Raw genomic sequence first — 24629 nt, forward strand, 5'->3', positions numbered from 1 at the left:
TGGGAAGGTACTAATTTCTTTAGGATACGCACCAAAGACATGAACATAGTACAGCGGTGAGAAAGAGATGTCAGGGTGTCTAGGGAAAATGCTCACCTCCTGCGGGGGACAATCTCATGAGGGCTTAGTGTGTGTCTAACCCTATAGTGAGTACTTTACAGGTATCACTTTAATCCCCATAATAACCCTAGCAGGGAGAGACTCTTACAAGCTCCATCTCATCTGAGAAACCTGAGGCAGAGACACACAACAACACACAGTTGTACAGTGGCACAAGCAGGCTCGATCCAGACCCACGTGTCTGACACCTAGGTCACAGCTCTACCTGACTGCTCTCCCATTTCTTTCATGTACCTTTCATTTGAGGCAAATGAGCCAAGTCCCATTAGCTGAAAACAGCTCACCAAAGCGTGAGATGCACCACTGATGTCCACCAGGCGATTCCATTTTCATGGCTATGTATTTATTATAATATCCACTACAAATATACATATATATACATAATGAGTAGATTAAGTGGCAATAGTTCTCCTTGAAACAGATGTAATTAGAAAAGTTAATCTACTGAAAAAGATACCAAATAATCTAAAAATAAAGATAATATGGAAATATAGCAAAATTATCAAGAAGGTGGTATGTGGACCTAATTTCTTAGACTGGGAAGTTTAAGAATCTGGGTTTTGTTTTTTAATCTTCGGATGCTCTCCCATACTCTCCCTTACCCCTGCATCCTCCTGTCCAAGCACACCTGCACCCCGGGTGCACATACACCAGTGCTAACACCAGAGACTCGGCAGAGCCCTTTCTGTGACCTTCCCAGTGTCCTTACTCCCTTCCGCCCTGCAATGCCCTGGGAGCTGCACCCTGTCCTGCTAGGTGCCAGGTCTAGTTTCATACACAGTGGGGCCAAGACACAGTTCCCAAATGACAATGCTGGGGCATCCCAGAGCACTTTCAGGATACAGGACCAGGTGTTCCTCACTTCTGCCATTGAAGGGAGAAGATGCAAAAACAGTTCTGCTCCAAGATTTCTCAAAACAAATGACCAGGCAGGAATTCATCAGCCACATTTATAAGGAACTAGAAATTCTTTTTTTTTTTTTTTTTTTTTTTGCAGTACAGTACTTCACGCTGAGCTACATTCTCCACTCCCTTTTTTTTTTTTTTAATTTTGAGACAGGGTCTCACTAAGTAGCTAAGGTGCTCAGGTTGGGCTTGAACTTGTGCCCAACCTTCCTCAGTCTCCCAGAATGATGGGATTACAGGTGTGCACCACCACGCCCAGTTTGGAAATTCTTTTATCACTAATGCTCATCATGTTTTACTGTGAGTCTACATAACTAAATGACAATAGGGCTTTTGTAAGCCCTCCACAATGCGCCTAGTCTCCTATGAGTACTTTATAAACAAAATACAGTAATTAACCTTGGGACCATTGAAAACCACATGTACAAACAGACTAAATTAATATTTACAAGATCAAACAGGATAGCAAAGACGATTAGATCAAGAAGGATTTAGATGTGGGTCAACTCATACTCCAAACCACAAATGAAATCTGCTATTAAGATGCCTTATACTCACTTGCACCACGGATAAGCTGCTTCCAAGGCAGAACATTAGGAAGGGCAAAGCATTTGGACTAATATCAGTGCAGAGAGGACTCCCCATTACCCATTCATTCACAAGAGCCAGCCGAGCAGCCAAGACCATTACCTCTGCAGATAATGCAAAAACCTCCATTTAGTCAAACCTCCACCACAGCCCGAATGTAATGATTAACAATGCTGAGAAAAGACGCTGTTGGCTGAGCCCTCATTCTGTGCCAGGCATCACTGTAAGTGCTTTTTGCCCCTTACAACAACCCAATGAGGCAGTATCCCTCGCGAGGCTTCATACTGTTCACATGAGGAAGAGACTGCATTAGTTAGTCCAGAACACCCAGGAAGGAAGTAGAACTTGGTATGAGACAGAGTTTAAGCGCTTAATCACCATGCTATACTGCTATGCACCTAAATGTGCAACTTTATGCTCAAATACAACTGACATAACACCTGCTCATGTTTCCGCCAAAATAACTGGCACCTTGTCGATCCCATGCCTTCATTACCATAACCTTATTAGCCAGGGCCAATGCCGGCATTTTTCATACCTCGTTATTACGTCCACAGCAAATACTGCTCATGTAGGAATACGAACATTAATCTTCCTTCTCTACCTGCAGGTTCCTGGATGGTACGTCACTAGAGGGGAATGGTCAGTAATTACACAGTCACCAATCTCTGCTCCAGACAACAGCATCAGAGAAGCCAGGTGAAAACACCACCAATTCCAAAGCAAGTTTGAACCATTCCAGAAAAGCAGCTTTCTGACTCTCCCAGAGCAATGATGGCACAGAGCCCGCAAGGAAGGACACTGCGGACAGCTCAGTGTGGCCTAAGCACTGCCACCCTACTCCACAGACACAGGCAGTAACCAGGGCGCTAGATCCATGTGCTACCTTAAAGAGCTGCAAGATCCTTAATCGGTCCCACAACGCTCTCCAAACCAAGATGTTGTGAACCAGGGGTGACAAGGCCATCTTGCTCCACCAAGCACACCCGTGTGTAGACAGAAAAGCCAAGGGAGACTCATGAGGCAGGATCAAGGGACCTGACAATCCCCTGCAGTACCGCAACTCAGAGAGAAGCTGCCCTTGGAACGCCCGGCTACACTGATGCCCTTTGGGTCCACCAAAGAAATGAAATGCCCCTTTTTGCTAACACGAACTTGGGTGAATGTTTTCCTTGTAACCAACAGAACCCAGCCCAAGGCAAAAGTGAGCCCTCCCTGCTCCGCCTCACTTGATCCTGAGCCAGCGCCACCCACAGGATTATTTCCAGGTCCTCAACGCTGACGGAGACTGAGCCTGGGGTGAAAGCTGGGGTCTGCCACCGAGTGCTATCTGGTTTCGGGCAACACACTCTCCTTCCCTGAGCCTTCGCACGCTCATCAGGCAGGAACTCCTCGATTCCCTGTCCCTTTGGGACCAGAGGAGGGAATGGTAAGGAGTCTGCGCTGTGGCCACCATGAGCAGCCATTTCCAGGGGGAAACCACAGACTGAGACAGCACCCGCAAAGGTGTGAAAGCTCTCAGTGTGCTGTCAAGAGGACCTTGGCCAGGCTGCGTGGGCCACAGGCACACTCAGTGTGTCCCAGGGCTCTCTCACATCTGCAGCAGCTCCCTCTGCCTGAAACAGCCAGAAACAAGTGGTGGCGAATCTATGGCACGCGTGTCGCAACAGGCTGTTTATCATCAAAAGCTCCAAAAGGTTCACCATCACTGCATATAAGTCGAGGAGGGGCAGGATTTCAATTTCCTAGACACCAACTTAGTGACTGAGAAATTCTGCCTGTACCTGGGATTTTCTAGCAGGCAGTCCCAAGCATTACCCCTGGAAGTGAGAAGACTTTCTGAGTTTATCTTTCTTTGAGATTCTCAAAATGTCCACCTCCCCTCTACTTTCTCAACTAACTTTTCCCTTGGGAAAAAAAAAAATGTGAGGCTGGGATTTCAGGCAGGCTGCACCATGCCTGGTTAGCTTCTCCTTGATGGTGATGATGGAGACATCACAACTATGGTGCAGGGTAAGTGTGAAAACACAACCACAGGCTGCTTTAAGGAAAAAAATTTGTCAAGTGACAATCGTAGCTTTTTCAACATTAAGAGTTATAAGATGCACCCAGGCATGGTGGTCCACCCTTGTAATTCTCACTTCTCAGGAGGCTGAGGTAGGAAGATTGCAAGTTCAAGCCCAGCCTGAATTCCCAGCACTTGGGATGCTGACGCAGGAGAATCTCTGTCGAGTTTGAGGCCAGCCTGGGCTACAAAGTGAGTTCGAGGCTAGTCAGAACTACATAACAAGACCCTGTCTCAAAAAGCCAAAAAAAAAAAAGCAAGCCCAGCCTGAGCAACTTAGTAAGATCTTGTCTCAAAATAAAAAAAAAAAAAAGAAAAGAAATCAGAAGGGCTGGGGATATAGCTCAATGGTAGAGTCCTTGCCTAGCATGTGTGAGGGGTTCACTACCCAGTACTGCCCACCCACAAACACAAAAGAATGAATGAAACTTGGTCAGCAATCGTAAAAGGAAAAACTTCTTATTAAGCCTAATGAAAACACGCCCTCATGTTGAATGTGACCATCTGAAAGTCAAACATAAAAAACATGATGTAACAGTTACTGCCCCCTTCTTTTCCAGTGTTTTCATGCTAACACAGGGACACTGCTCCCCTCTTCCTACCCCAGAGAGAGAGAGGAGGCATTCAGCACTCTTTTGCAGTAACCTGGAAGGTCATGTGAGGGTCAGTGCGTAACAAATGCTTGGGCTCTCCAAATCTACATCTCTATAGCTTTAGTGAAACTGTCTGAAAAGCCAGTCCCACTATCAATATATTGTACTGCACTTATTCTAAAACCTGAAATCACAATGCATCTTACGACCATGCTGTCTGAAAATCACCTCTAACAGCATGCTCATTTTGCAATGGTACAAAAAAGAACACTACACCTTACGATCAGTGCCATCTCACATTTGACAAAACAGAAGCAACTTGCTGAGTGCCCCCTACTACCTGCACCCCTTTCCCAAGCCTGCAAAGAACTTGGGAATCTGCTCTAGTCCCGTTCTGAAAATCCTGCTGGACTCAAAAGGACAAAGAACAGCAGCAGCCAGTTACAGAACCTTGCTGCCTGGAAAAAGTGAAATTTATCTCACACACACAGATAAAAGGGCCCAGTTCTTCACTTGTGAGGCATGACACACGGGATCAGAATCCAAATCAGTGCCTTTCCTTTCTTAAAAGCTTCTAACTCAAACTCAAGTATTCACTCTGGAGAGTCTGGGATCTCAGGGAAGACGAGAGAAAAAGAATCACTCTCAGAAAGGCTTTGGTGAAGAGTCATGGGCCAGCATGGGCTTCGTGGACAGGAGGCAAGCTTCAAGTTTAAACAGTGATTTGTGCATAATTATCTTCACAGGTTGATACAAGATACATTAAATAAATTAATCAAAGTACAAATTGTGCTGGCAAGCGCCAGTGTCTGGCTTCTCCTAAGGCCAGCCCGCCAGCAGCTCCAAGGCTGCATCTCAGTCACACTCAGAGCCAGAGGTGGGAGATCTGAGGGGTGGCCCATGGGAGGGTTCTGTGAGCGGGGACAATGGAAACCTTAAACGTGAGATCCACCAGCGCCTCAACACCCACCCGCCCCTTGTACAGCGAGGCTGGAAACACATCCTGGGGAAAGCAGCTTGAGAGCCCTGTCTGCTGGGAGATGCTGCTGGCACATGTGACCTCACGGGTCTGCAGGAAGAACAGCAGCCGGGGTCGTAGCCACCAGCCAGCAGCCATGCTCGCTGCCCCGCTTCCGTGTCACACATCCCAGAGCGCACCCTCAGAGCCTCGCTGCGTTTTCACCACCATCAGCTCACTGGGTCTGCACCAAAACCCAAGAAGGGAAGAACAACTACTGTTCTATTTAAAGATGAGGAAACTAAGACTCCAGAGGGCCCAAGTGACCTGCCCCACGTCACACAGCATTTGATACAGTTGCCTACACTGCCTGGGAAGGGGGAAGGGTGTGTTGTTTCAAGGAGAAACAAAATTAAACTAATAAAATCCAATTTCCTCTTTTTTTTTTCTTTGGCACTGGGAATCGAACTCAAGACCTTCTGCTTGCCAGGCAGGCACTTGTGCTGCCGAGCTATATCCCCGGCAATTCAATTTCTTCTGAAAAAGAACTGATGAGCATAAATACTGCATGCCCTCATGTGCAGAGAGCAGTGCGAGTCTGAGAAAGCAGGTCCCTGCCCTAAGGCAAAGTAGGAGAGACACGGTCTTGTCACACTGCAGACACACCACCTTTCCTGGACAGACATGGCTGGAAGCAGTGGGTCAAGAGAACAAATGATGACAGTTGACAAAAAAAGGTGGTAGGGCACACCCCTGAACACCCACAGACACAGGCATAACCTCAGGTCTGAAGCAGGCCAGCTCCTAAAGGTCCTTCTGTGCAACCAGCTGGGAGAAAGAGCACCACGGACCATGAAAGTCACTGCCTGCGGACTGGGGCGCTGCGCCACCCCACCCAATGGCCATGCTGCTCTGGAACTGTCACTACAGTGCCACCTTCCCAACGTCCCACTCTGCACCATACCGCCAGCTTGCTCCACTGCAAATCAGTTGTCCACATGCTTCCAAGTGTTTCCCTTCTTCCTTGCAGAGGCAGGTTCCACAGGTTCACTCCTCCCTAGAGTTCCCGATAATATAGTCACCCTGCAGCTGAAGAACGGGTGCAGACGTCTCTGCACAGATAACAATTTCTGCAACACAACAGGTCATTTTACAAAAGCAAATGGGGAGTGGGCTAAGGGGTGAAGTTTAACTCTGGAAGGAAGTTCTCCAGTTGGAGAGTGAGTCGCAAGCTACAAAGGCCGCGTCGCGTACCCAGCACACTCACGCTGGCCCTGTCCCTCGGGCTATGGAGTGTCTGTCCGGTCCAGCACAGTTACAACTGGACATACTGCTGTGGTACAAAAATAACTACATTTCTAGACTTACTACTGAGTTTGGCCGTGAGCTTTTCTTTTTATACTTATGCTAGTAGTAGTTTGCAAATGGAGTTGATTTGGCATATTTTTAAACTATATTGCTTTGGCTTGAGTATTTTATAATAAACTTTTGTAGAGTATATCATGTTAACCGCATGTAAAATGTGTTATATTTTAAGAAGGGTATAAACATTTTATTAGTAAAATGCTTTGTTTATACATTTTAAAAAACAATTAACAGTTGGGTGTGGTGGCGCACAGCTGCAATCCCAGAACTCAGGAAGCTGAGGCAGGAGCATTGTTTCAAGTTAGAGATCAGCCTCAGCTACAAAGTGAGCTCAAGGTCAGCCTTAACTGCATAGTGAGACCCTGTCTCAAAAAGACAAAAGAAAAAAAGAATTAATAACACTCCCTCCCCAGCATTGGCTCTTACTTGTTGTAGCCATAGATACCCCAAAAATTTTTGTTGAAAGCTAGGAACTGTCTTCCTAGAAAAGAGTACTTACATTTATTCATGGACCCCAAATTCAGAACTCCAATGCAGTGCTTAAGTTACTTCTATGACGTCTCTGCCAAGGGCTGGCAGAAGCCACAGGGATGGGTGAGTATACTGGTGTGGGGGCAGAGATCCGGGGCCCCTGTATGGCCCTGAAGGTGTGGGAGCTAAGTTACACTTTCACAACTCAAACTTAGAAAAAGCAACATCCAAAAATATGACACAAGGATACAGGTATGTTTTTGTTGTTGTTGTCTTTTCTTCCGGTACCAGGAATCAAACTCACGACCTTGCGCTTGCCAGGCAGGCGCTCTGCTGCTGAGCTAAATCCCCAGCCCCGGATACAAGTATATTAGAGAATAACAATTTGCCTAGAGATTTCCTTTGCCAGAGCCTCATACAATCAGATCACTTATGTATTTAAAGTAAGAATACTGACAGCGATCGAGGTTCTGGGACCCACACTTTATGCAGAGTTACAGAAGCGTTCTGAGATCCCACCAAAATGAGGAGCCATTTTCGAGCCCCACCCTCGTTCTACCTCTACAGACACCACCACACTCTCTGGAACGCAGACCCGAGAACAGGAGCAGTGCCAGACACTGAATCTTCTGGCCCTTCACAGCCTGGGAAGCTGGGTGGGTTACTTCTGTTTTAGGAATCCAGTTCCCTCCCCTACAAATGAAGGCTAAGCACACACAACTCTAAAAGAACTGAGGTCGATGCTAACCCTAACACAGGCCAGCCCCTCTCCTGAGATGCTCACAATACACAACCCTGACACTCCCCATGCCCACAACGTGATGTGGACACTATCACAACCCCATGCCACATATCAGGGGACAGAAGTAACCTGCCCAACATCGCAGTGAGTAAAGGGAAGAAGCCATGCCACCAGGCACCAGAGTCCATGATTTAACCCCATGCCACACAGCCCTCCTGGGCTTGAAGACATAATGGTTAAGTCCCCACATTACAAACTATACAGAGCTACAAATAAGTCTGAGGAGCTTCTGTAACTTTCCCTCTACCCTTTCTCTGCCCTTTTCCTATCTGCCTCAATATAATCAAGATAATTTGCCTTCTGTTTGTATCCTCAAACTAGTTTAAAAAAAAAAAAAAAGAAAAAAAAAAACCACCTTAATATGCATTATCCTTCAGCAAGCCAGGCCGTGAGCAGAATGCAGAAAGCAAAGGCAGGCCTCCTGGCTCGGGATGCAGTGGTTACAGGCGACCCCCCAACCTGCACCAAGTGGAACCTGGGATCCTGGCTCTGCTTCCCAGCACCTCTTCTCAAAAACACAGCAAGTGCAAGTTACAATGCTGACTCTGAGGATGATGAGGCTACTTATTTAACCCCAAGAGTAGGGCTGCTAGCACTGGAAACAAAACAGAGTAGGCTGGCGCGGCCTCTGTCCCAGAGCAGCACTGTACTTCTGGTTCGGCGTGACTCAGCCAGATGCAGGTAGTACGAGCGGGGGCTGCAGAAGCACATGTGTGCGGGGGGGGGGGGGGGGGGGTCACCTAGTTTGAGGAGTTCGAAAAGACTCTGGAGTGTGTGGCTATAAGTAAGTATGCACAAACAGGGATATAATTGCCAAGCAAAAGGGCACTGGCACCTAAAGCAGGGCAATAGCTTTGGCAGGGACACAAGGCAACAGGGCACATACGGCACCTCAAGGGGTGACTAGGGGCCAAGCTGGGGCACTACAACTCAGCTCAGACTGCTACAGTGGATTATGGAGTCTGTCCCATTCGTGAACACGTCAAGATACTTTAGCATGCGAGGTACAGGACCAAACTTACATTTCAGAAGGTCACACTGGCGCTCTGTGGGGAGAAGACCAGCCCTGGTAGGAAGGGTTGTTAGGGGGCTCACACTAATGTCTCAACCACAGCAAATGCTTGCTATTATTATTGGGCAGCAGGCATCCACGATGGGAAGTGCCCCGTGGACCACACAAAGCTACCGGAAGTGTCAACATCCCTCTAAGACCCAAGCAAAGGAGAAGCCTGCAGAGCCCCTTTCCACTCGGCAGCTCCTAAGAATCAAGCTGCTCCCCCTGGCCACCTCTGCCAACCGGGAGCTCTGAAACCTTCCTTGAAAGCAATCCATGTCCATCGCTATGTGACAGAGTAGGACACAGAGGAAATCTCTATAGGAAAAGCAACATTCCCACAAGACGTCCTCTCGGAAATGACTATATTCTGGCTTTATAAGCTGAGGTCCCCAAGTACAGTGTTTTGGCTGAGGATCCCAACGAACTGCCAGCAGGATAATGTGGTTACGCTGTCTGAGCTACTGTGAAAAAGCATTAAAATCCCAATGTCTGAGTGCATCCAAGCAATTAAAATTAACATGGACCACTCTGTTTGAGACTGCAAAAACAAAGGATAGAGGAGTAGTGGCCTCCATAATCCACTGCGGGTTGTTTTTTTAAAACATTTTAAAGACAAAAAAGAGCTGGCATTTTTACTATCCAAATCCAGCTCTGAGGTAATCTAGCTAAACAGGAATGTCTCCAGGGGCTCAAGCCAAGGGTCTCGGGGGAAAGGGCAGAGGGAAAGAAAGCTTGGGGTGATGAAAGGGAAACTAAGCCCTCCTGAGTGCCTACCATGTACCAGCTCTGTGCTAGGCACATCAACCCTGCAAACGAGGTGACCTTGAACCCACCTGCCAGTGAGCAGGGGAACCTGGAAAGCTCCACAGTGGTTTGAACAAAGCTCAGATGATCACAGTATCGTTGTAAGCGGTCACTGAGAAGCCAAGCATCGGTCTATCTCGCAACCTGGGTGACTCCAATTCTCATCACAAATACCACAGATGACGCACTATTTCCTATCAATTCAGTGAGTTCAAGGAAACACAATGAATTGGAAGTATGAGTGTAGTGGTGAGGAAGACAATGCTCAGTACGGTAGGGTAACCGGATGAAGAGCCAGATGGGAAGCCCGGCAAACAGAAAACAGTGCCTCTGGGAACTCACTCAACCCTGGGTGAGGAACTGAAGTGGGTGCACACAGCCAGTCCCACACATGAGCAGAGCCAGGCTCCAGGGCCCCAGGAGCTCCAGAAACTTAAACAGCTCAGCTACAAATACAGTCATCCCCCTTTTCTGTGGTTTAGTTTTCCACAGTCTAAATTACTTGCTATCAACAGCAATCTGAAAAGAGGAAAGAGAAAATTCCAAAAGTAAACAACTCCCAAGTTTTAAATTGCATGCTATTCTGAGTAATGTGATAAAATCTGAGGGATCCTGCTCCATCCTACCCAGGACGAAAATCGCTCCTCTATCTAAGTATCCACACTGTATCTTCTACCTGCCTTTGCATCACCTACTATCTGTCTTGGTGATCACAGGTACATATTTGTGTTCACGGAACCTCATTTTAGTTAATACTGGACCAAAGCACAAGAGTAGTGATATGGCAATTCAGACCTGCCGAACAGAAGCATAAAATGCTTCCTTTAAGTAAAAAGGTAAAAGTTCTTGGCTTAGTAAGAAAAAAATTATATGCTGACAATGTTAAGATACCATAATAATAAGTCTTCTGTCTATAAACTTATGCAGAAGAAAAAAGAAATTCATGCTAGTTTTGCTGTTGTACCTCAAAATGCAATAGAGAGCCACACTGCAATGTGAGCACTGAAAAGTCATAACTTACAGGGTCCAGCACTACCCAGGATTTCAGGTACCTACTGGGGATCCCGAACCCTGCCCCAAGCAGGGCCATTGTACAGGGAATAACAAATGTGTGGCAGCCTCTCCTACAGTCACCAAACTGTACTGCAAAGAAAATGTGGGAAGTTCTCTTATGAAAGAAACAGACCAATAGGCTTGGTTCTGAAGACGATGGCTGCAAGGAAGTGAGTACCCTAAAGCTCATCAAGTGATTATTTTTCCCTCTGGACACAATTTTAAGTCCTGAAATCCATGAGGACCCCTTACTTAAAACAAGCACAGCTTAGTTTGGTAGAGAATAAGGGCAAACTAATGACATGTCAAGGGCAAATACACCAGAACACTTTCTATTACTATCAACGAATCTGCATTTGCACAAAGCACACAACAGAATTAAAATGCAGCAAGCTATAACAATGGGATGATATTTAAGATGCTCAGACAGCAAGACACAACTGCCTTTCTGTTCAGACACTTTTCTGGATAAGGTACATGTGGCAGTTAAGTCTCCCAGGTAGCTGAGGCATTTGTGGCCACTGGTTAAAGGGTTAAAAAAAAAAAAAAAAGACCAACAGCAAGGCCAGGAATTATTACTAAAACTGGCAACATGAGCACTGCACTCCTCTAGTTGAGTTAGAGAACTGAATGGAAGCTAATTCCAGGAAGATGGGAATGTATGTGCTTCACTCACTGTGTCTAGAACACTGCACACAGTAGGCACCTGCACATAGTAGGTACTCAATGAGATATACTGCACAGATGGGCTGGAAATGTCCTAGCAAAAGGTATATATACCACTCAATAGCAGTTGGGAAGTGATTATAGTTGAACTTCTTACAACAAGTGCAATCGTTCTCTACTGTGGGAATGTGTGCACACTCGAGCCTGCACACTCTCACCCTCCCAACTCTCACATGTACAGAGGCATCAGGGAGCAAGCTCAGTCCAAAGTGCTCTGGGGTGGCAACTATTGGCAGGAGATTAATAATCAGAAGCCCACTGACTGAAAATAGCCAATGGCAGAATGCTGCTTTCTAATCTTAAAACACAGAGGCAGGTGAAAAGAAGAGCAACTGGTATAGCTCATGAATCCAACAGGAGACTTAGTACAGGTCCTGTTTATAGGAAAGACAACTAGGCATGATGGTGCATGCCTGTAATCCCAGCACTCAAGAGGCTGAGGCAAGAAGACCACTGCGTTTGAGGCCAACCTGGACCACAGAGTGAGTTTAAGGCCAGTCTGAACTACACAGTGAGATCCTGTCTCAAAAAGCCAAAAACCAGAAAGACCAACAGACAAAAGAAGGAGAGCACCTATCTTGACACAGCCATTCTTTGGTGCCTCCCTCCTAGGCCAGTGAAGGTAGCCAGGGCTCCAGGATAGTCCCTTTCTCTTTTGTGAGACACCCAGCCATGATGCCAGTCACTTATCATATCTGGAGCTTAAAGCAAGGGCACTTGCCTCTCCAAAAGCTAAAGGACCTGCAGCTGTTTTGCCCATGAGGGTCAAGGCGGTTCCCCCAGGCCACATACAAGCCTCAGCGGGGTCCCAAAGCTGGCTGTCAGTGGATCATACCTGTCCCTGATGACTGACTCCCTTTGCTGTTACGTGGATGAACACGGGTCATCCCTGGGGAGAGGGCAGTGTCTTGCGAGGACTCAACATCAAGAAAAACATGCTTTTCTGACTATCCAGTTGGTCTTTCCTTTTCAAGCGGCTGAGACACTGCTAGTCACGCTAAGAGGGCTGGCAGCATGACCAGGGACAAGTCACTCTCTACAAAAGAAGGTCTGATGACTTATTTGGTCTCTGAGGTCCCCTTGAGATCTTAGTCAAAGGAGGTAGAGTTCCTGGAATATCTGGGAGTACGGCAGGGTGATGCTCAATTACCAGCGCCTAGACGTCAGGTATCCAAAGGTGACACCACAGTCCCAACCCAGGAGAAATACATGACACAGGGTGGTCAGCGCAGCCTCCCAGAGGCTGTGGGCAAAAACAGTTGTGATCAGCTTGGCTTGTCTTTGCCAAAGTGCAAGGCTGAGAGATGATGGGCGGCAGGGCAGAGTCAGCCACTCCAGGCTCCTCAGCAAGGCCACCAATGAGGCTGTAGGAGACTTCAGAAAATGCCTCCACTTCACAGGGCTGACAATATGACAAAGGTCTGGCACTATGACAAAGGCAGAGGGGGGTGGGCAGAACAAGTCACCGAACTGCCAGAAGCTACCAGATGATCAAACTGTCCTGTGGCCAAGCAGGGTCTTGGGAGTTCTACCCACTCTGTCGAATCAGCAAGGAAAAGCAGAAGCCGAGCCACAGCCCTGGTCCAGCAGGACTGCTCCCAGCAACAAGCTCCCCGCCGCCCCAGAAGCTGCAGTGAGCTGTGCCTCCCAAAACAAATAAGTGACTGCGGCACAGCAGGGGAATGCGGAGTGCAAGTTCCAGCAGCCAAAGGACAGAGAGGGAGTGGGAGGCAAAGTGGCTGCCCCAGCCTCTCCTCCCTGGTCTGGGCAGAAATCCTGAGCCACCCAGAGGACCCCTGGGAGCAGGACGGCAGCCAGGGGCTGAGGACAAGGCCTTCTGCCCTCACCAGGCCTCCACCCTCTCCTCTCGCCCCTAACAAGCACTACACGGGACCCGAAAAAGGTCAAGGTGAAGCAAACCAAAGCGGATTCAGAAGGAAAAATCACAGTCTCAAAGGGAAGAAGAAGAAATGCGGGACTGTCAGTTTAACTTAGTCCACATACCATTTTACTGCACACACAAACAGCTAACAGCATCACTACTATTTACTAAATGACACTATGCGCCCTGCCCTGAACTAGAAACTCTCAATATTTCTAATTAGACACTCAGAAACACTCTGGGAAACAGGTCTGGTGCCCACTTGATAGTCTAGCTGAGGCTTACGATGTAAAGTAACTTGCCCAAGTCTCAGTCCACCGGGGACAAGGCTTGATCATGCTGAGGAAGTGGTCCAGTGGGATAAAAGCAATAACCGGGGCAATCATGGGCCACCTAACTTGGGTACACCTCAGAAAGCTTCCCAGAGGAGGCAGCAACTAAACTGAGCCCTAACTGACTAAGAGTTTTTCACAAAGGAGACTGAAGAACATGCGCAAAGACCCTGAAACAAAAAGGACCCGGCCCCTTGGGGAACGCCATTTGTCACGCAGCACGCAGGTGGCAGAAGAAGAGCAGGGAAAAGGGGTAGTATTTGCAGGCAGAATCACCCAGGTCAGGGATCTGCTTTGAAATACTCTGGTCCTCAGCAGCCACCCAGGAAGAAAGTGTGCAGGGGAAGGGACAGGGAAACAAATGACAAACGACTGGCAAAATGTTCTCAATTGTTGAAGCTGGGTATACAGAGGTTTGTTATGTAATTCTTACTTCTCGGTAAACTTGAAATTTCTGTAATAAAGTTCCGCTTTGTCTCCTTGGGAAGAAGAAAGAGTAGAAAAGCAAGCCAGGGCCAGGCCACGACAGGATGGCGGGGAGGGCAGGCGGGAGGCAGGCAGCCCTCAGTGCAGAGTAAGCTCCCCGCCGGAGGCAGCGCTGCTCACACTGCTGACAGGCGGGAAACCAAGGCTGCAGAATCTGGTCACGTCCTGAGCACTGTTTCCAGCAGGCCTCCATACGCCAGCTGGGCAGCAGAATGACTCCTACAGAAGCAGGGGTTCACCAAAGAGCAGTGAAATCAGATGTCCACTTTATGAAGCTCCCTGGTGAACTGCAGAGTGGACACTTGATTAGAGAGAGTAGAGACCCCAGGGGAGGCTGGTGTCGCCCCAAGCAGTCATGGGGCCTGGGCCCGGGCATCTGCAGCCTGGATGGGGGCAGGGCTGACAGACTGTGAAGAAACGAGATGACAGACCTCAGGTGGCAGCATGAGGAAACTCTGTGGGGATGTGGCTGGATGGGGTGTCCGAGAGGGGCAGGTCTGGTGTGGGGCAGGACACTCATCCGAACTGCTGCCCTCCAAAGCCTGGGAATGTCCCAGCAGGTGTTCCGAGGGCACAGAGGTACCCAGGCTGGACCTCAAGGAGAATCTACCTCCCAACAGTTAGGTGTCAGTGTGCGAGGGGGATAACTGGGGCTGCAGAACAGATGTGCTGGCCTGCAGAAGGCGGAGCAAGGACAGCACTATGGTAACAACCAAGTAGCTCCTTTCCCGCTCAAACCAGCATGAAGAGGAGGACACAATGCAGAGCAACGGACACTCTATGTACAGCACAACGGCAGCTTCCTGCCGCTGCCCCTGTGCAACTGGGCGTTCACAAAAATGACAGAGGATGACTTCCTTTCTAGCACATTGCAGGAGATGAGAAAGTGCCCTTGTGAAGCTCTGGTTACAATCTATAGAAGGTTCGACAACCACACAGACCTCATCAGTCCAGAAAACGCCAGTGGGAGAGCATCGGGAAGGGAATCAAGACGAACATCGACAACAGAGTGACTTGTGCAGGCCAGGCCTGAGGCTGCAGCTGGGAGTATCCCTGCTCCCTCGGAGAGAAGAAACACAGGGCTCACAAGCCTGACTCCAGTAACAACGGGATGCTTCTCACAAACCACAACTAACAAGTAAATATCAAGATGTGGATTGGCCCAGTGCCTTGAGAGAGAAAGCACTGAAACTACAGGGTCATCACTTGATTCCCATTCACATTTACACTTGGTGTATTAAAGAGGCCAGTGCTGTCTGGAGAGCTTTGTGAGGGAATTTCCACTAAGGTCCTGAGGGCTGCTGCCCTGCTCTAGGCGCTTCGGGGACACTCCTGGGTGAGTCCAGTTCCCAGATGGGTGCTCATTTCCACATCCATGGGGACACATCAGTAACGTCACCAGACCTATCCAACTCAGAGCTGAAAGGGCCCCAAGAGGTCATCCAAGTCTGTCAGGGAGGACATCAGAACCCAGGGGAAAGGCCCTGGCACGAGGTGGCACAGCTGGACACCGGGCAGCCAGGGTACCTGTGCAGCACCCCACCTGTGCCTCACCTCTGCCTCTCATTGCACCCCGGCTGGACCAGGTGGTCCAGATGTGTCAGACTCTGTCATCCTGGAATGGCTGCATGCAACACACCGCCACTACCCATCCTCAGCTAGTGGGCACAGAGGTACAGGTGGTGTGGGCACCTTGCCCCAACCATAACACTGGTGCTGCATGGGGATCAAACCACCATTCTGACTCCACTGCCCTGCTATTACGGGCACCGAGTCCTGTTAGACACAAGGTAAACATTTATTTTTAAATTGGCTTTTGTGTTCAAACCTTTTCCTAGGAAACAATGCTAACAATCCCAAGCAGGTTCACATTTTCCATCCAGGTAACAGGACTGCAGAACTGATCGGATACCACGCTCTGGTAGGCCTTATGGAATCCCAAAGTAGGTAGAATCCTGTTTGGACATATGTCGGCCCATCTCACCTCCTCCCCAGAAAGCCTCTCACTCCTCCTTACGGTTTCTCCATTCCCAATCCCTCGCCTTCCCCTCCAGGCTATATGAGGAAAAAACCCACGCGTGTGCTAGTTCATACTCATGTGTGAAGTGTTGACATCCGCGCTTAGCCTTCCTTGGGGAGAAAAGGTGCAGAAGTCACGAACTTAAGAATATACCCAAGTTACAGGTGAGAGGCCTTGAAATGGAGTGGAAGTCACTGGAAGAAAGGCCAGAGCAGCACAGGCATCTGTCCTCACTCTTGTTTCTTCAGATAATACGACCAGCCCCTGGGGAGTACCTACTCTGTGACAAGACAGGGCTCTACTCGGGTCACTTCCTTCCCTCCTCACTGTCTTCCTGAACTATTCCCATATGAGAGAACAGGAACCGAGACTCACGATGAGCCTCACAGCTGTGAGGCAGAGGAGCTGGGCTAAGAGCCAAGGTGGTCTAGCTCCGGAGTCTATGCTCCTCACCACAAAGCAATGCTGCCACCCCCTAAATAAACACGCGCAGGCACACTACTGCTGCACCTGATAATCATAACCACAGCTGACTTGGCCCTGACTGCATGAGCCGGCCCAAAGCTTTTTTTCCCTTGGTGATGCTGGAGATTGAACCCAGACCCTCGAGTATGCTAAGCAGGTGCTCAACCATCAAGCTACACCCCCAGTCCCTCGAAATGCATCTTATTCTTTGCTGCAGCCCAACAATACAAATACCAGAAGAAAGAGTCAGGGCTGGGCCTGGTGGTGAAGAAAACAGAAACAAGTTATTGAGAACCTACAAAGCAGAACTACCACCACGAGGCTGGTAGATGGACTCTGCTCTTCCCAGCTGGCTTTCCCAGGATGTCAACTCAACAGCTGCCACAGAACAACTTGTGTCAGGTGCGATGTCTTAAATTAGCCTGACTCAGTCAACTCCAATAGACTTCTACCAGGTCCCACCTCCTCCTAACCATGGCTGTCGACCTGGCATACCAGGTGACAGGCAACAGAGCTGAAATTGCCAACCTCAGCCCTCCAAAGGCTCTCCACCAATGGACCTCACCCTGGCCTTCCAAATTACCTCCAGGAATCCAGTCCCAGCCCCAGCACAAAATCTCAGAAGTTTCTCTCATCTATAAATAGCACAACTAGATTTCTCAGTAATGGCTCAAAATGGAAAGGCCCTTATCACACTCATCAAAAATACAAGCAAGCAAACCACAAAAGGGGTTGTAAATTAAAAATTCAACACAAAAAACTTTTATTTATTTTTCATTCATTCAGTGAATTTTAATTGCATGCTTACTGTGTACCAAATGCCTTGCTAGCATTCCCAGCAAGGAACAAGATAGACATGGTACCTCTCCTCCGGGATTTAAGGTTTACCCTGAAACGAGGACAAGTTCCCTTCAGGAAAGCATCGGCACCGCACTGTAAAACAATTCCAACCCTGGCAGCTCCAGGATGCAAAACCAGAGTGCCTTTAAGGATGGATGTGGGAGACGAACATCACAGAAACTAAAACCATAGAGTAGGAAGATGCAGAGAACAGCTCAGAGGGGCAGAGTGGAGGAAATGTCCTCAGACTTTCCAGTGTATACTCTCGAAATCAAAAGCTGCTCTTTCCCCAACCATGTTAAAAAAAAAAAAAGAGCAAAAAAAGCACTTTACTCTGGGTCCATTTTCCAACCCCAGCAGAAAATGACACCTCCATGGTCCCTGCTGCCTCAGCTATCACCAGGGAGAGGTGAAGTACTGGTCTGCTTCTCCAGGCAAATACAGTCACACATCGTCATATTCAACCAACTGCTGACCAAAAATACTATGTCTACACTAAAAAGGCACTGTCACTTTTCGTTCCCGTTACTCCCTAACTGGCACAGGGCAGTGACTGTTTACACCACATGTACATTTCATTAGATGTCAGCTGTGAGGTCAAGATGACTTAGAGTATACAGGAGAAGCAGCGCAAGCGGTGCACACTGGTGTCCCAGCTGCTGGGGAGGCGGGGGGACGAGGATTGCTTGATCTCGTAAGTTCAAGACCAGCAAGACCCCATCTCAAAAAACAAAAAAGAGAAAAGAAAAGTATACAGGAGGATGTGTGTAAGTAAATGTAAATGTAAAAGTAAGTATATGTAAATGCTGCACCGTTTTATGTAAGGGACTCCAATATCTATGTATTCTGATGTCCTGGGGAGGAAGAGGAGACTCCTGAGACCAACCCTCCATGGACACCAAGGAACAATTTTACTTAAGTAGCCTTCTGCCACAAACAAACAAGCAAAGTCAAAGCTGAAAATAAAAGCCTGGGGACAAGATGCTGGAAACCTTGGAAAGCGACCTTCAAGATATGTTCAGTCTAACTGGAAGCATCTGAACATAAAAGTGATACGAAGTCTACACTGACTATTTTACAGCAAGGACAGCAATGACACCAATTATTTTTTGTGCTAGTCAAAAGAGCTTGTCATTCTTCCACAGAACAATTATCTATAGGTGCCTAATAGTTAAAAGCTAAATTCTTTCCCCCATTCAGCATGGGAAAAGTGCTGCTCACAGCAATTTGACATCATTTCACTAAATTAGATTAATTTTTAAATGTGTTATTCTAACAATTATGCCAACTACCATGTAATTAATATGCCAACTGACTTTACAAAAATTACGAAAATCCCCTGAAGAAAATAGCTAGTCATTAGGCATGCATGAGACCCTTCCACGGCCAACAGCTGATAAAACAGCAAGTTCACCGCATAATGGGCGGCATCACAGCCCTTCCCACACTTCCTTCCATCCTAGCCAACAGTGCGGAAAGCTGACACCGGCAAGTTACCCCAACTTCAATCCACATATTAATGCACTCACTGGTTTACATTCTTTGAGGGTAAAGTGATGAATAGTGAAAGCTCTGGCAATTAAAAAGCTCTTTTCATTTGTAAGCAACGCAAGATAAACACATATAATTAATTGTTTTGCTTCTTCCATGTCACCAGCTGGAAATTAGAATACTAGCTTATTTCTGGAGGCTACTCCTTGAGTTTATTAAGGCATCCTCATCCTGTTTTTCCTCTTTTCTTTCTGGGGAGTAGGGATTCTTATTATCTACCTTAAATCCTTCACCAAGTCAGGTAAGGTATAAATAAGCAATGTTCATATGGGACATCATCTACCATCACAGATGATAAATACATTTTCTTTGCAGCCCTCCTTTGAGCAACTGCCAGAGGCTGCCTCCCCCCTGAAGAGCTGCAAGGGCTGTGAGCTGATAACACACAGTCTCAGCAGGAAAGAATACAACACTTGATTAGTGATGTCTGCCCTGGAAAGAGCAATAGTTTGAGGACCTGTAACACCATATATTTGTCAACTTCATCCTTTGTTAAACCATTACAAATGCTTTAAAAATGCATACAGATGGAACAAATAAAATGTGTCAATGAAATATCCTATGAGTTGTTTCTAAGATGCAACCAAAAGGGGGAAGGATGTTTTCTACAGTTCAAAACCTTAAAGAGAACTGAACTAAGCATCAAGGTTTAGAGGAAAAAACAATGACCTAAGTCAGGAAACCCAAACTCTAGTCTAGCTAGGGCACTGTGAAGAAGTCAGTTCACTGGGCCTTGGTCTGCTTGGCTCTAACCAGGAGGCTCAATCTCTTGACTGTTCTCTTCTGTTGGGGCATAGGAAATGAAACCACAGTTGCTTTGTAGATACTTCACCTGACTAGGCCCAGGACAGGTCAACAACCTCATCACATGGGATATGCACATATGAATTTTTATACATACTGTTTACCTGTAGCATCTCCAAAGCAAGAAGTTCCATGTATATATTTTTTTCCCTTAATACAATTTCTTTTCCACCTTGGGACAAAGGTGAGGTTCAGCAAACAGCTGAACAATTAAATTCAGTGAATAAGTAAACTATCTTCATTCAAAACCACTTCAATGCAACATCAATCACTTACGGTTTTGAGACTGGCTTATATGTTCCCAACACTGAAGTCCCTGTCACTCTAGCCTTTAAGAACTTTACCCACATGACATATCAACATGGTTTTACTGTCCAAACACCAAAAAGCAAGACTTTGTACAAGGAGACTAACTAGAAATAAGTCACACCATATACTGACCAGATTCTATCCCCATACCAGGTAACTTTATGAGTAGATGACGAAGATCACCCCTGACAAAACCAGGAAGCTCACAAGGACAGTCTGAGAGGACAGGGCTATCTGCTGGGCCGGGACAGTCCCATGCCTGGCTTGGCAACTGCAAGAACATCTCTACTTTTCTGTTTGCCCTGCCATGGTTTGGCTATGTTTAAATGTGTGTCTGCACCCCCACCCAAGGTTCATGTACTGAAAGCTTGATCCTTAGAGTAGCACTGATAGTGTAGAGTCTTTAAGAGGCAGGGCCTAGTAGGAGGTCCTTCGGTCATCTGGGGACACTCAGGACTGTGGGACCCTGCTTCTCTGGCTTCCTGTCTGATGTGACCTCCTCCTCCTCCCACACACACTCCCATCACTCTGATGCCACCCACCACGAGGTCCTCACCAGAGTCAAGCCAATGCTGGTGACTGGCCCTTGAATCTCCAAACTGCGAGCTAAATAACCCTCTTTCCTTTATGCAGTTAGCCTGTGCAGGCAGTTGTTTGTAGTAACAAAACGTGGACTAAGCCAGCCTCCTTGTGGGAACTGCCCCTCCCACTCCAAGGAGCATCACTGCTTGTGCTTCAGGTGACCTGAGCTAAGAATCTCCCCCAGGGATTCAGTGAGCCACCTCTGGGACACCTACCAAGCAGGGCCACAGTCATTTCTCAAGGTCTGATCCAGACACTAGGAGAGCTCCAAGCAGAAGCTGACAACATGCCTGATATTTCCCAAAACTTGGAAAATATCAGAACAACAGAAAGCATGCCTCAAGAGAGAAAGGAGGTTTCTGCCATATCACCTGGGTGCCCTGATCCTCATGAGCTCACCCTCACACCAGAAAGCCCAGAACAGTTTAGTTCTTTGACCCAATGAAGTCTCTTCCAAACTCCTAGACATAATCTACTAGGCCAAACTGAGTTTCTACCATGGGCAGCCAGAAGTTTGGGAGAATGGCTAGCCATTTAAAGTTCAAGTTATTTCTTTAGTATCTGAGGACAAATCACCCTCTTTCTGAATCAGATCAGCTTCTAGGGTTCTACTTCAAACCAAAGATAATAAAATACTAAAAGAAAAATTCAAATAAAAATCTCTACACACCAGAAAACCTGTAAATGCTCATCTATCATCCAGGACCTAAGGGAAAAAGGCCCAGAGACAAGAGGAAAAAGGTGATGGATAACTAAGGGAGCAGAGCAGTTCAGAGCCAATAACTAGGAACAATTCTCTCTGGGGAGCTAAAAGAATAATGAGAACCGCTTTCAAAATTGTTCCTAAAGTATTTTCTAGTGCCCTATAAACAGAAAAACATACATACAACAACACATAATAAACAAAAGGAACTCATGAGAAAACAAACTGTTTCTAGGCTTAATGAGCCTATCTGTTCCTGTTTTTAGACTAGTTTAGCTTTGCTTTCATAGCTGTCCTAAGGTCTAAGCCATGGGGCTGCCAGACGAAGGAAACCATGAATATAAATTCTAGGGAGCGTGTTAGGAACAGTCTCCTTTCAGATGGGGCCTAAGGTAATTAGTCCACTAACAGACAGCCTTCCAGTGATGTTCTCCCATTACAGGAGACAGATAGTAAGAGAAAAAACCATGTGAATGACTGAACATTTAGATCATCAGTCCTTAACCTTCTAGGGATCACAAACACCTCGGAAACTCTGATGAAAGTTAGGACACCTTTCTCAGACAAAAATATACATGTCACAACACACTACATATAGTATCAAGAGGTTCATAAAAGCTGCTCCCTACCCTGTCTCCAGATTAAATACACCTGACTTAAAATTCTTTCAAAAATGTGATTACCTGAGTATCAGTATTAATCCTCAGAGACTTCAAAGTACCACAGAATAGCTTAGAGGGATATTCTAAAAATTCCAACCCTGTAACTCCATACTGAATCAAAAATAAAAAAGAAAGGGGTTGAGGATGTAGCTCAATGACACAGTGCTGGGCTAGCATGCACAGGCCCTGGATCTGATCCCCAGTATGGCAAAAATAAATAAATAAATACAGAAAGAATTTAAAAAGAAATAAAAACTGACCCTCACTTGCTATACTTAGGGGAGATAAGCAAATGTGGCTTTTGCTCTATTCACTCTATTTATGATGGCTCCCTTACCTTGTTGGACCACTTGTAAGCCTGCAGGAGTTGGCTATAGAGAGGAGTTTTGTCTTGCACAGGATCCAGGCTTAACAGCCCACTGTTGTGGAGAGGATGGTTCTCAGATGGCTTGCCTACCAAGTTGCTCAGACGCTCCAGCTCACTGAAAAACAAAGCAAATAAAATTGAGTCCACTTAAACTCCAGCATATCAACCACACCAGTCAGCAGCTGCTCTTCAAAGCACCCGTCAGAAGTGCCTTAAGAAGAAATATCTTGTGAGTGAATGGTAAAAAAGACCAGGAACAACCAAGAAAAATCCTAACTTGGAGTTTAATCTCAATTTAAAACAGAACTCCCTGGTACTGTTCCAAAGGAAAAAAAAAAAAAGTTAAGAGTACAAGAATCAGAATCAGTAAGACTCCTAAAATCAGGATTTAACAACTCAAATTAGTCTCTGCAGGGGAGGAGACTTTCTGGGATCTTGCAATGTGGCACAACACTGCCTCTCACGAAGGGTTTTCAGACCCACGTGCAGATCACTACATTTGGCAGAACAGCAAGTACCTGAATAAATGATGATTATTTATCATCCACATAGGGATAGACTTTGTACATGACGCCTCACAGATGGTAAAACTTAGCAAAACAAAGAGATAAAATAAACAAATGCAATGGGAAGACACCACAGAGGGGGTTGTGTCAAACAAACACTTCAGTCTAGCAGCAAAACTCTGAGAAGCTGAGGAAAGTGAGCCAACAGCAAAAGCACATTCCTGAGGCACATTCTGAGGGGCCAGTCCCCAACTGCCAACAAAAGACTCTCTTTCTGAACAGCATCTCATGCTACGCTCTTTCCGGAATCTTCAACCATCTTCTTGCCACTACTGTACAGAGATTGAAGAAGGCAGAGGGATAGCATTATTATTTAAAGTTTCTAAAACGGTAAAGGGCTTTATCAGGGATACAGCTCAATGGCACAGCACCTGCCTGGCAGCGAGAGCTCCTGAGTTCAATTCCCAATACCAAAAAAAAGAGAGAAACAAATCCAGAGAAAATGGACATGCAAATGAGGAAACAACCTCTGTGGCTCCTCAAGCAGGGAAAGTATTAACTGGTGCTCAGCACTGCACCCACAGATGGCTACTGGATGTGGGAACTGAGGAAGGATCATTTGGCCACACTACCTCTGCCATCCTACCTCTTCTTTTCACCTGGTTACTAAGGAGACCAAATTGCAAAAATACAATTGGGCTAAGGGTGTAGCTCAGTGGTACGGCACTAGCCTGGCAGGCCCAAGGCACTGGTTTCCATCACCAGCACTAAAATCACAGGATGAATAGTTCACCAAATACCTTTTCCTACTAAGCTCAGTTCTGAGAAATAAAAGCAAAAAACCTGAAATTTTAACCTTCCTGGGTAGGACCAACGCTCCTAAGGAAGAGAAGGCAAATTCAGGATTTAGGCAACCAAGTAGTACCTAGCATGTGCTAGGCTTTGACAAACATGCTCTTATTTAATTCCTACAACAATACTTATGAAATAGAAAGTGATTTGTAAGACAGAAGAAAATGTACAATCCAGACCCTTAACAGACCACAAACGATAAGACTGGGAAAGGAGATCAAAGCATAAGTGATTATTTTGGTTAACAGATTCGAGATTAGGTCTCTACTGAGAAGAACTGAAGGAAGGCACTGCAAGTGAAGCACCAGTACTGAGCAAGTGGCTTTAGTGGGGAGAACGCCAGATCAAGGCCTATTTCGTCGTGTCTGGAAGCGAGATGAGGTGGAACTGATGAGCTCCAGGTTGAGGGGCGGGACCCTGGGCCAAAGAGATCCAGGGCCCCGGTGTGGGCCAGTGCTAATCAGGTGCTGTCACGTCTGTCAGTACAGTCTGACCACACACGACGGGGCGCCCAGGGCCCACAGGTGACAAACCTGCTGGGCTCCGCGAAGTAAAAGTTCCCGGCAGGAGCACGCCTCCTCGTGGGGGCGACGTCCCAGCGGGGACCGAGGACAGGGGAAGGCAGCCAGGACTAGGCGGCCGAGAGAACGGAGGCGAGACAGCGGCGCTGGGGGCTAAGGCGCCCCGAGGGGTGGCAGAGACTGGGAGAGGACAGCAACAGAACGGAGAGCAAGGAAAAGGGGGAACACCTTGACCGCGG

At 47.1% G+C, this 24629-nt stretch overlaps 1 protein-coding gene across 1 annotated transcript in view; it reads right to left on the reverse strand.

The window, feature by feature from the left end:
• The window catches only part of LOC102025827 (mediator of RNA polymerase II transcription subunit 27), a 120587-nt gene that overhangs the window by 95633 nt on the left and 325 nt on the right, over positions 1-24629 (reverse strand). Inside the window, exon 2 of the mRNA XM_013506710.1 lies at positions 22482-22626. Within this exon, the coding sequence (XP_013362164.1) occupies positions 22482-22626 (145 nt within the window). The remainder of the gene's footprint in view (positions 1-22481; positions 22627-24629) is intronic.

This window comes from Chinchilla lanigera, unplaced genomic scaffold, assembly GCF_000276665.1.
Source record: "Chinchilla lanigera isolate Chin_1 unplaced genomic scaffold, ChiLan1.0 scaffold00112, whole genome shotgun sequence".
In the NCBI taxonomy this organism is placed as follows: Eukaryota; Metazoa; Chordata; class Mammalia; order Rodentia; family Chinchillidae; genus Chinchilla; species Chinchilla lanigera.